This window comes from Lampris incognitus, chromosome 20 (assembly GCF_029633865.1).
Source record: "Lampris incognitus isolate fLamInc1 chromosome 20, fLamInc1.hap2, whole genome shotgun sequence".
Taxonomy (NCBI): domain Eukaryota; kingdom Metazoa; phylum Chordata; class Actinopteri; order Lampriformes; family Lampridae; genus Lampris; species Lampris incognitus.
The window spans coordinates 20,265,609-20,278,572 of NC_079230.1; the positions used below are offsets into that span (position 1 = coordinate 20,265,609).

The 12,964-nt window shown below is 44.3% G+C and overlaps 1 protein-coding gene across 1 annotated transcript; it reads left to right on the forward strand.

Annotated features, from left to right (window-relative positions):
* The first annotated feature begins 269 nt into the window (after positions 1–269).
* On the forward strand, positions 270–12,759 carry LOC130130804 (myozenin-2-like). The gene is made up of 6 exons (XM_056300635.1): positions 270–452; positions 1,350–1,439; positions 2,645–2,811; positions 4,502–4,646; positions 10,367–10,550; positions 12,170–12,759. Exons 2-6 carry the CDS (start codon positions 1,358–1,360, stop codon positions 12,393–12,395), a joined length of 804 nt encoding a protein of 267 aa, XP_056156610.1. The 5' UTR covers positions 270–452; positions 1,350–1,357; the 3' UTR covers positions 12,396–12,759.
* Positions 12,760–12,964: the final 205 nt, after the last annotated feature.

Below are 12,964 nucleotides of genomic sequence, written 5' to 3' on the forward strand. Positions count from 1 at the left end.
ACTTGACCATGTGGGTAGGGGGGAGAGTTTGAGAGAGAGAGAGAGAGAGAGAGAGAGAGAGAGAGAGAGAGAGAGAGAGAGCAGGAGAGAGAGCAGGAGAGAGAGCGCTTTAACAGTGGCAGTAGTGCTCTAAATTTAGTCCCTTCTCAACTTGTGAAGCAAATACCAATGACAACAGACAAACTGACACCCACCCATCCACTCATTCACTCACTCAGTCACTCACTCAGTGGCTGACCTCCACCCCTCCCACACCGCAGCTCCCCTCACGTCCCTCACCCTCACCCCCCCACTCCACACCCTCCCCACAGCGGCCTCAGTGCCAGGGGAGTGTTAGGACCCGCACACGGGTCGCACTGCCGAGTCTGACGTCTTTGTCTCTCACCTTCCCAACGCGCCGCCCGGAGGAGACAGGCACTACTTGAGACGCCCCTACGGGACCTTCTGGACAGGTAAGCCATCAGTTGGGGCCACTTTCACAGGTGCGCCCACTGGTTTGCGGTGACATTTTTTTTTACAATGGTATATTCAAAATCCAAATCCAAGATGGTTCACACCAGCTCTGATGGCTTTATAGTCGTGTCCTCCTCCTCTTGTCAATCACCCAGCTTGCCATTGCCACATAATTACAATCTATTTTGTGTATGGTGAAGTTAATTTAATCTGTGTGATTTCTATTTCACCTCCTGTGGTTGATTGATGATGATTATGGGCAATGTCCTTATTGACACGCGCATTGATAAATTCCATTGTTCTTATTTAAGCAACACATTTTACTTATTTCACTTACTACAGTACGCTTTCATCAGAAGTTTGCTTGGTGTTACAGTTTTAAAGTAAATGGACGATTTGGAAAGCATTAAGATGCTGATTTATCTTGGAAAAAAATGTGCCGTGCCTGTTGACCCTAGTCTAACTCATATTGGCGTGAACTTTCCTCTGCCCTTTTTCCATCAACCGTCTCACCTGCTTGCCGCGAAGTCGACATGTTCTCTGACTGTGTCCTTTCAGCCCACTTGGGTAATTTCAAACATATTGATTTCCACTCCCCTGACACAGCTGGTTGCCACGTCTGAAGAGCATGTGCTTGGCGTTTAACAGCCCAAGGTTATTTAAAGGGATGTGCTAGCTTTGCCCTTTTCGTTGCCCCAATAAATTCTACCTGCTTCAATGAGTTGTTTGTGCGCAGTGGGAAAGCTTGGCGCTGGCCAATCGATGGCCAACACGCCGCTAAGACGTCCTCCTTTTGTGCATTGCTGTATGTTTGAACAGGAACTGGGTGTACTGATGTGAACTGCCCCCCCATCCCCCACCCCCTGTGACTTTTTGCCCCCCCATCCCTTTCCCAGGGGCAGCCATGTCACAGTTCTCCACCATGACGACCAGGGAGAGGAAAATGCAAGCGGCGGCGATCTGCAGGGAGGTCCAAGGTCCAGAAGGTAGTGACTGGCGCGACTTCCTTTTTCCTTGCGTGTTGTGCGACCCCCTTGGTCATGTTTATGTCTCGAGCGCCCTCCTTATCACTCCATCCCTGGGCCTTTAACTCGACCCCCTTTCTTTTTTTCCCTTCAGTGTATAACATGAAATCACCTGCTGCCCATGCCGTCAGTCGCATGTCATATATACACTCACAATCATGTCCTATGTCCCCGATGAGTGGAGTTGCCCTCTTTATAAACAATGTAATTGGAATCACAGAATGAGCACACACACGCATGCATGCATGCATGCATACCCCCCCCTCACACACACACACACATACACACACATACAGTTGCTACATTCATTTTGTAGACGGTATCAACTCGCCGCTGCCATTGCACCGGTTGCCCGCCAACTCTCCCTCCTCCAGCAGACCAGACCCAGCTATAAATAAGCAAATGAGAACTTTTATTGGCCAAAGTAACTAATCCCTTTGTCGTTGTCCTTTGAACACGCTATTTCTGGGTGAGGACAACTGTGTGGCTCGTTGGGATGGGGAGGGTCTGAAGGCTACTGACAGCTGAAAGATATTCTGGCATATCTGGCTTCTCCCTCTTGGATATAGGCCTGTGACATCTCCATGATCAGCATGCATTGGCCAGCATGCAGCTCTAACCACAAAAAGGGTGCTGGACACGAGTCTGTGACAAGCTGAGAGATAATTCCTCATTTATCATATTGACGGTCAGACCAAGTCAGCAATTCAGATTTTTTTTTTGCAGTGATGGATTATCTGTGAAATTCAATTAGCTGACAAAAATTGTTGACAGCGGTGAATGTAGTATACTGAAATATACGCATCATGTCAGAAGAGTTCATGTGCGCAGAACCATTAGGGGAAAATATAGGGGGAAAGATATATGTATACAATAAAGTACATGTGGGGCTCACACAGTACTCAATACAGTACATATTTCATCAACTCACATGTTTATTTCAGGATCTCTATAATGCCTTAGTAAAGTCACACACACAAACAAACACAAACACACACAAACACACACACACACACACACACACACACACACACACACACACACACACACACACACACACACACACACACACACACAGCTACAACCAATTGGAATACAGTATGGGTACAATATATACACTCCATCTTACCTCAGTTTTGTGTGTGTGTGTGTGTGTGTGTGTTCAGATATAGAGATGGACCTGGGCAAGAAGATGAGCGTACCTAAGGAGATCATGCTGGAGGAGCTGTCTCTCGCCTCCAACCGGGGCTCTCGTCTCTTCAAAATGCGCCAGAGACGCTCGGAGAAGTACACTTTTGAGACAATCCAGAATAAAGCCAACACGCAGATCAACGTGAGTTGAAAACGTGAATGGAAATAATGAATACCAAACAGGAACACATGCACACATCAGGCAGGTCACACCAAGAGTAAATCATTTATCTTCAGTTGTGTATTTTTTTTTTAAATTATAGGGCATCAGGGTAGCATGGCGGCCTATTCAGTTGCCTACCAACACAGAGATCACTGGTTCGAATCCCCGTGTTACCTCCAACTTGGTTGGGTGTCCCTGCAAACACAATTAGCCGTGTCTGCAGGTGGGAAGCCATATGTGTCCTGGTTGCTGCACTAGCACCTCCTCTGGTCAGTTGGGGCACCTGTTCAGGGGGGAGGAGGAACTGGGGGGAATAGCGTGATCCTCCCACGCGCTACGTCCCCCTGGCGAAACTCCTCACTGTCAGGTGAAAAGAAGCGGCTGGCGACTCAACATGTATGGGAGGAGGCATGTGGTAGTCTGCAGCCCTCCCCGGATTGGCAGAGGGGGTGGAGCAGCGACCGGGACAGCTCCAAAGAGTGGGGTAATTGGCCAGATACAACTGGGAAGAAAAAAAGGGGGGGGGGAATCCCCGTCAAAGAAAAATCGCATTCACATTTTATCAAATAACAAATGCAGCTTAACTCTGTTTTTGAAGGGGCGACAGTTTAGTTTTGGGCGTGTTTTGAACATTGCTGGCTGGAGATGTCTCTTTTCTGTCTGCAGATGTGTTCCCCTTTATTTCACTCGTACCTCATCGTGGCTGTCCCTCATGTGAAAAAATACTGCCTTTGAGAGTCGGACAATACTCAGTCTTGGTTAAGCGTTTGTGGGAAAGATTAAGTACTTCCACTGGAACAATACAACACAGTAGGTGTGAGAGACTTACGCACGGCCATAGGAAAGTTTATTAATGTCCCTTTGTGTTTAGATGGGCTGTGTGCCAAGTCATAATTTTTCTTTTCATGCCGATGCCAAACTCACTCACACTGAAACCAACACAAAGTCGAAAATTTTCTGCCTTAAAGTCATTACCCGGTGCCGCTACTGCGTCCTCTCATTGTGTTATGTGGCGACTGCCTCCACAAACTACACGGATGAAATAATATTACAGCTCCCGGGCAATCTTCGCTATTCCTCTCTCTCTCTCTCTCTCTCTCTCTCTCTCTCTCTCTCTCTCTCTCTCTCTCTCTCTCTCTCTCTCTCTCTCTCTCTCTCTCTTTATTTCTTGATAAGTGAGAGTGACTCCACATTTTTGGTTTGTTTACAGCTCTGGGGGAAAGGAGGAATTTCGTTTCAAGTTTGTCAACATTTCCTGAGGAAGTCCTGGAGTAAATCATGACAAATATCTCTGAGGGCATGAAAGCTGTTTGCTGGGGCTGGAGCGTATTATATTCCTGCCCGGGAAAAAATAAGAAAAGAAAATTTCTCATGTTGCAGGAATACGAGCAGCCGTATTTTGTTAGTTAGCTTGCTTGTTGTTGTTGGAAAACGTGCAAAATACAGTTTCATTATGTACTTGGAGTCGAGGCGATGATTAAAACTGGGAAAGCCGCAGTACTGAGGCGTGACACGGGAACGAGTGTAGTTTTTCAGTTCCCGTAAAATCCAGGATAAAACTGTTTGTCATTCATTTATTTTGTAGCGCACCACAACACAAGACATAATCCCTTAATCACTGTTTCCCCCAAGTCAAACTCACCCCCTCCAATTGGTTTCTGTTCTGTAGAGTGACATCATTCAACAATCTCAGGGTGGTGATGCCGTGGAAAACCAAAGCGGCGAGACAAGCCTGGCCATCGACCAACTCCCTAAAACACCAAATGATATGCCGGACGGCGGCACGGCGCCGGACCCGGAGAGAATCGCCCCCGGTAGGTAACGCTGGAGATACAATGGATGGTGTCATACTGAGCCGAAACACTTTCCAGGGCCAAAAGTTTGAACTCAGGTGAACCCGTTTGACCTCACGTGCGCAGTGTGATCTAATAAAACAATACAATAGGAACGGCATATCGTTTGTCGCAGCCCTGACGGTGGCCAGATATTGAAAACATGGTGTGGTCCTCAGAGGCTTGCCAGATTGCATAATGTCTTGCCAACTGAAGGCTGTGCAGGCAAGACTGTGTGGAGTTAAGTTTATTTGGGCAAAAGTTATCGTACACGTTTAGCTTTATTTGCAAGTTCATTATGGTTCGGCTAAACAGAACTTATGCTTCAGTTTCGCGTTCATAAATCATGGCGATATATTTAACCTGCAGTAAACTGGATGTGGAAAAAGTGCTATGTAGGCTGCTCCTTGTATATAACTCTATATATAACTCTATATATATATATAACTCTATATATATATATATAACTCTATATATATATACTACATCAACTATATATATGTATGTATATATATATATATGTGTGTATATATATATGTATATATGTATGTATATATGTGTATATATATGTATATATGTATGTATATATGTATGTATATATATGTATGTATAAAACTATACTATATAACTATATGTGTGTGTGTTGCCACAAACATGGCTCAGGTCTTCCTCCAATAATGGACACATTCAAATCCAAATTTCAAAAGGGGGAGTTCCCCCTTCCCAACTGTATCCAGCCAATTACCCCACCCTTACGACCCATCCCGGTCACTGCTCCAACCCCTCTGCCGATCCGGGGAGGGCTGCAGACTACCACATTGGTCCTCTGATACATGTGGAGTCGCCAGCCGCTTCTTTTCACCTGACAGTGAGTAGTTTCGCCAGGGGGATGTAACGCATGGGAGGATCATGCTATTCCCCCCAGTTTCCCTCCCTCCCCAAACAGGCACCCCGACTGACCAGAGGAGGCGCTAGTGCACTGACCAGGACACATACCCACATCCGGCTTCCCATCCGCAGACATGGCTAATTGTGTCTGTAGGGACACCCAACCAAGCCGGAGGTAACACGGGGATTCGAACCAGTGATCCCCATTGGTAGGCAATAGACTGCCACACCACCCGGACACCCCCTCAAATCCCATTTCTACGCTTTAGTATTTGAATCTGTATGATCTTCCTGTTGTGTGCCTACATATGTTAGTGTGTTGGTGTGTGAGTGCTTGTGTATATCTGCACTGCTAGCATGTTTGCCTTTGTTGAACTTATGAACTCGTCCACCACTGAATGCTTTGTGTGATTTTCCGCTTTTTTGATATTATACAGCACGTTGGCAGGGAAATAATACTTTCTTTCTTTAAATTTCTCCCCCCAGACTACACGACATTATGTTATTCCTCTACTTATGTCTTCCTCTCTATCTCATCTCTCTTTCTCTGACTTTGTACTGCCATTTTTGTCCCCACTGCGTTCCCTAGCATTCTGCTATTTATATTCTCCACCTATTCTTTATGTCCACCCCCCCCCCCGTTTTAAGATCTTCCTTAATAATTGCCCAGTTTTACCCACAGGAAGTCCACAGAGTATTTCCTGTTTGCTCCGCCTGCTGCCACTGATACCCTGATAAACTCTCGACGCTCACATCCTCCCTCGCTTCTCAATTCTGCCCAGTTGACACGAAACCAATATGGATTTAAAGATGAGCACATGGTCCGAGCATGTAGCGTTATTTCTGGAGCTTACAACTACCCCTCCTCTGAGAGTAGTCATTGGATGTGGCGATTCCAGCTGCAGCAGAAATTAGGTTGGGGGGGCATATTGGGTATCAAACGGGTAACAGCTCTTAAAATAGTTTAGCCATATACCCAGGTGTGAGAGGTGAGCGTATCATCGTTGGCCACGAAGCTATTAAATAAGCCAGGGAGGCTCATCTCTTGGCTTTGTAACAGCAGGGAATATGTCAAAAATAGTTTGATACTCTAATTGACTTGAATTTATTAATCCAAACTTGTATCTGAATACAAGCGCTGTTATGTCTTCAAACGTAAACCGCTCCTTAAAGCTGTTCTGAGGAGATTTTCACTGATTATTCGTCAGTGTCAAACTGTTGTTGATGCCTCTATGTGACTGATATAATCAAATATGACCATCGGCGAGAAGACTACCTCTTGCCGTATGATGATACGTAATGCTTGTCTCCAGGTCAGATTCCCAATGACATCTGATGAAACGATTTACGGCACACAGACAGGAGACATAGGAGCCACAATTAGAAATTGTGTGACTTCGCGTCCGGGTGGCATGGTGGTCTAGTCTGTTGCCTACCAACACGGGGATTGCAGGTTTGAATCCCTGTGTTACCTCCTGTTTGGTTGGGCGTCCCTACAGACACAATTGGCCGTGTCTGCGGGTGGGAATCCAGATGTGGGTATGTGTCCTGGTCACTGCACTAGCGCCTCCTCTGGTCGGTTGGGGTGCCTGTTTGGGGGGGGGGGGGGACTGGGTGGGAATAGCGTGATCGTCCCACTGGCAAAACTCCTCACTGTCAGGTGAAAAGAAGCGGCTGGCAACTCCACATGTATCGGAGGAGGCATGTGGTAGTCTGCAGCTCTCCCTGGATCAGCAGAGGGGTTGGAGCAGCAACCGGGACAGCTCAGAAGAGTGGGGTAATTGGCCGAATACAATTGGGGAGAAAAAGGGGAGAAATTGAAAACAAAAAAAGTCACCTTATCACTGTATGACTTGCAAACAGCTGTTTTTACCACCACATCACTCACCATTCCCTTCAAAACAAAAGCACCAGCTACCGGATGGTGAATGAAGGTCTTTGCAACAGTGAAGTCATGCGTCCCGTACACTGCACAGCATCGTGCAAAGTCAACAAAAATCCCAAACTCTTTGTTGCGTCTTCAGTTTTGCCGTCACTGTACCCTTTCATATTCTGCTGAGTAACAGTTTAAAGGAAAGACCTCAAAAGTCTCCACAGTGTAGCTGGCGGTGCTGACTTCAGAAAGTTGTCAGGTCACATTTAACCGTGGAACACTGTGTTTTAACGTCTATGAAGCTGACATGTTGTCCTTTGCTCTTCCCTCTTTTGAAGCTCTTTGGTGTTGTCCCTTATCTATATGTATAAAGGGTTGGGTGTGTCCGATTGTGGGACAAGTATTTTTCCCCCCCAAAAAAAAAACCTTGACTCAGCCGAAGTGAAACCAAATGTAAATCGTTAAGTGGCCCAAAAATAATCTTTTACACTGTATTTTATTTTTGTAATAGATTCCCCCTAAAACTATAAACTTCCCTTGGGTCTGTGTTTGGTCTCTCCTGCTTCCTTCTTGGGGCCAGACACGAACTCAGGAAAAAGGATTGTTCATTGTGAGAGGGTAGGATGTGACATGAGGTCCACATTATGTAATGCTTGATCTTGCAGTCCCCCCCCCCGCCCCGCCCCCCCTCCGAGTGAAGCCCTATTCTGAAGAATACTCCTTTGGAGAGGCCACCGCTGTCAACACACGCATCGCACCAGTACACACTCAGAAACACACACACACACGCATATACAGAAAGACCTTGAGATAACGCTGAACATAATGGAATTCAAAGGGATTTAAGCACTTTATTTCAAGGTTTTATTTTATTTCCTGTATGCCCTTTTTGACTTTATGTATTGTTTCTTCATCTTTATTTTTTTTTGTTCAATGTTTATTTGAATAGGGACAGATACACTACCGTTCAAAAGTTTGGGATCACCCAAACAATTTCGTGTTTTCCATGAAAAGTCACACTTATTCACCACCATATGTTGTGAAATGAATAGAAAATAGAGTCAAGACATTGACAAGGTTAGAAATAATGATTTGTATTTGAAATAAGATTTTTTTTACATCAAACTTTGCTTTCGTCAAAGAATCCTCCATTTGCAGCAATTACAGCATTGCAGACCTTTGGCATTCTAGCTGTTAATTTGTTGAGGTAATCTGGAGAAATTGCACCCCACGCTTCCAGAAGCAGCTCCCACAAGTTGGATTGGTTGGATGGGCACTTCTTTGAGCAGATTGAGTTTCTGGAGCATCACATTTGTGGGGTCAATTAAACGCTCAAAATGGCCAGAAAAAGAGAACTTTCATCTGAAACTCGACAGTCTATTCTTGTTCTTAGAAATGAAGGCTATTCCATGCGAGAAATTGCTAAGAAATTGAAGATTTCCTACACCGGTGTGTACTACTCCCTTCAGAGGACAGCACAAACAGGCTCTAACAGGTACTATTTAATGAAGATGCCAGTTGGGGACCTGTGAGGCGTCTGTTTCTCAAACTAGAGACTCTAATGTACTTATCTTCTTGCTCAGTTGTGCAACGCGGCCTCCCACTTCTTTTTCTACTCTGTTTAGAGCCTGTTTGTGCTGTCCTCTGAAGGGAGTAGTACACACCGGTGTAGGAAATCTTCAATTTCTTAGCAATTTCTCGCATGGAATAGCCTTCATTTCTAAGAACAAGAATAGACTGTCGAGTTTCAGATGAAAGTTCTCTTTTTCTGGCCATTTTGAGCGTTTAATTGACCCCACAAATGTGATGCTCCAGAAACTCAATCTGCTCAAAGAAGTGCCCATCCAACCAATCCAACTTGTGGGAGCTGCTTCTGGAAGCGTGGGGTGCAATTTCTCCAGATTACCTCAACAAATTAACAGCTAGAATGCCAAAGGTCTGCAATGCTGTAATTGATTGCTGCAAATGGAGGATTCTTTGACGAAAGCAAAGTTTGATGTAAAAAAAATCTTATTTCAAATACAAATCATTATTTCTAACCTTGTCAATGTCTTGACTCTATTTTCTATTCATTTCACAACATATGGTGGTGAATAAGTGTGACTTTTCATGGAAAACACGAAATTGTTTGGGTGATCCCAAACTTTTGAACGGTAGTGTATATAAAATTGAGTATTTGAAAACTAACCTGTTGTCATGTATGCTGATTTGCAATACCTAAGGAGTACTCAGTTCTGTGTGTCATCTTCTCTCTCTCTCTCTCTCTCTCTCGTTCTCTCTCTCTCTCACCCACTCTCTCTTAGTCCCTCTCTTTTTGACTTTACTGAATAAATTATTTTTTATTTCAGATGATTCAGTGTACCTTCCTGGCATGAATGAACAAAAACAAAAAAAAAAGATCAAATCGGGGCGTTCGGGTAGAGTAGCGGTCTATTCCATTGCCTACCAACACGGGGATCACCGGTTCAAATCCTCGTGTAACCTCTGGCTTGGTTGGGCGTCCCTACAGATGCCATTGGCCGTGTCTGTGGGTGGAAAACCGGATGTGGGTATGTGTCCTGGTCACTGTACTAGTGTTTCCTCTGGTCAGTCAGGGCACCTGTTTGGGGGGAGAGGAAACTGGGGGGAATAGCATGATCCTGATCCTCCCATGCGCTATTTCCCCCTGGTGAAACTCCTCACTGTCAGGTGAAAAGAAGTGGCTGGTAACTCCACACGTAGCGGAGGAGGCATGTGGTACTCTGCAGCCCTCCCTGGATTGGCAGAGGGGGTGGAGCAGTGACTGGGACGGCTCAGAAAATAGGGTAATTACAATTGGCCAAGTACAATTGGGGAGAAAGGGGGGGAAATCCCCCCCCCCAAAAAGATCAAATTATTCAAGTTTTGACTCATAATCCACATAGACAATCACTGCGTGTATAACCCGCCTCTGTTTCCTCAGGATATGGAGGTCCGTTGAAAGACATCCTTCCAGAGAAGTTCAACAGTACGGCAGTCCCAAAGTCCTACCACTCACCCTGGGACCAGGCCATTATCAGTGACCCTGCCCTGGCAGACACCATCATGACCCACTTGCCAGAGCCTGGACCCAGAGCAGAGTTACAATCGTACAAGAGCTTTAACAGGTAGGGATATACTGCACTTACAGGGCGAAGGTATTATGTCATTATGTCATGAAAGTTTGATTGAATAATCTCTACTAAAATGTGCAAGTGTCAGTCTTATGTAGTGAAAAGTCTAGACGATTTGAAGGCGGATTATTTTTCCGATTTGGCAATGATGACCGATTTTCAAAATCGTGAAGCGTCTACAATAAATAGGGCAGTTCACCAGGGATGTGTCGACACATGACATCTTGTACAGTGTGGTGTTTTAAAATTCAAACTGCTCACATCCGGATCAAGTTTTCAACCAGTTGGAGCGGTCACGATCAAACATTTTTGATATTTAAAACTGGAATCTGAACAAATTTTGCCATGCTCATGTACAGTGTGAGCTGGTCAACACAAAAAAATTGAATACCAGCAAACAAGATGTGATCCTTTACTTCTCACACAGGAAGTGACAATCGCTACAAGGCATGATAAAAATAAACAGGGGATTTTAGATTTTTTTTTCTTCAACATGGCTTGTTGGAGGTAGAGATTGCAGCAAAATACGTGTGCTCCATTGCTGAACATAAGATTATTAAGATCTAAAATCCTGCATTCATTTTTATCAAGCCTCGTAGCGAGTGTCTTCTATGAATGAAGAAATTATCATATCCATTGAGTCAAGTAAATTCTTTATGAGACAGTACAAGCCTGTTTCATGCCATAAGTAATCATCAGCTGTCAATAAAGCTACTCGGGAAAGGACATACCATTTACTGCCTCGTCATGCACATCACGTGCACAACGTCCAATGGGGAAGGGAGAGGTGTGACATTCAAAAATTTAAAAATGTGATCGCTAACGGAGGTGCAACATTCAAAAATTCAAAAACACATGATCGCTAACGGTTCAACGGGGGGGGAGAGGGTTGGTATTTGTCTATTGGCATGATTTATTTATAATTACAAAATAGTTGCTCATATCTATGTCTGCAACTGCTGGCCAATTAATTCCTGTTATTCAATGTGGGCATTTCTGGTTTGCAAATGATAAAATATTTTTCAGTTAGACATAGATTGCACATTTTATGATCATATCTGGTTTTGCTAAATCAATAGAAAAATTTTGCAATGTCCCTTTAAGTGTGTGTACCTCTAAAATTGGGACGACTACAAATATACAAATTTCAATTGTTACGTTTGTGGTGTCTTGTATTTTCACACTCCAGAATTGGATATAATTATAAAAATCGCCAGTCAGGGGCTTTACGCTACTTGACCTAATTCTGACCTTTATGTTAAGATTTTAACGGACTGCATATTAAGCCAATCAAAGAAACACACAAAATGAAATGCCCAGCTGATGTTTATCTTGAACTGCGCACTTTTTTGCATTTTTGTGTCTTTTTTTTCTAATGTTCATCCGTATTTTTTTTTAAATCTTTGTCTTTTAATAAAATGCTGAATGAGCAAAACAAATACCGCCCTTCATCTTACTCATAATGTATCATAAACATGCTTGTCATTCTTCGAACACCTCCCCCAGTCAAAGTCTTATCCTCACTTCAGTAGTATAAGTCAGTTCAACCATCACCTCAGTTCCTCTCATTAGCATGACTGCGGCTGTTAACTTTGTTCATCCAACACCTCCAGGGTGGCAACGCCATTTGGCGGCTTCAGCAAGTCCCCCAGACCTGCTCCCATCAAGATCCCCGAAGTGGAACCCCTCCCTGAGTACCCTGACCTCCAGGGGGACACTGCGCTGAAACGCCCCTCCTTCAACAGAATAGCTCTGGGTTGGGCATCAACAGGCAACCCTACCATTCTCCCTACGGTTGCCCTTGAGCCCATGCTCATCCCTGAGTCAGATGACCTTTGAACCCCTTGATGATGTCATACAGAGATGCCGTCTGTCTGGTTGTCCTGCCCAAGGCTGCCCTGGGCTGGGTAAGGTTGAGCTGAGAGTAGGGTCAGGATGAGAGAAAGCATCCCATTGGTCTCTGCTTGCATTTAAGTCACCACAAATGTAATGGGAGGCAATTTCCCTTGCATCTCCAGACCTCTGAAACATTTCAATGCACTCAAAAGTTAATGAATCCTCCTGTACAGTATAGTGTACGATACAGAATCCCAATTAGAATATAAACGCTTCACTGTATATTAATGTGTAAAAAGTATTTTTTCTTCCCAACATGTCTTTGCTCATACTAATTTATAAGCCAAATAAAATGGTATTGAACAGAAACAGCAACATCTTTTCAGTCTTTCTTAAGTGTTTATGTTTAAAAGGATTTCCTGCTGTTAGCAAAATTTAAAGAAAGAACATTTTGGACTTCAATGATATTCTCTTTTTTATGGATATTAATGCAAACGTATTTCACAACTATTCCCCTAAGTGCCCCCCCCCCCCACCAGGAGTATTTCCCATAATGCACGGATAAACTCACA

What these genes read in the sequence shown, in the direction of transcription:
- LOC130130804 (XM_056300635.1), top strand. Translation starts at nt 1,358, where the DNA reads ATGTCACAGTTCTCCACCATGACGACCAGGGAGAGGAAAATGCAAGCG. An exon ending in GGAGGTCCAAGGTCCAGAAG is followed by an intron (nt 1,440 to 2,644) that starts GTAGTGACTGGC and finishes GTGTGTGTTCAG; the next exon opens with ATATAGAGATGGACCTGGGC. An exon ending in CCCGGAGAGAATCGCCCCCG is followed by an intron (nt 4,647 to 10,366) that starts GTAGGTAACGCT and finishes CTGTTTCCTCAG; the next exon opens with GATATGGAGGTCCGTTGAAA.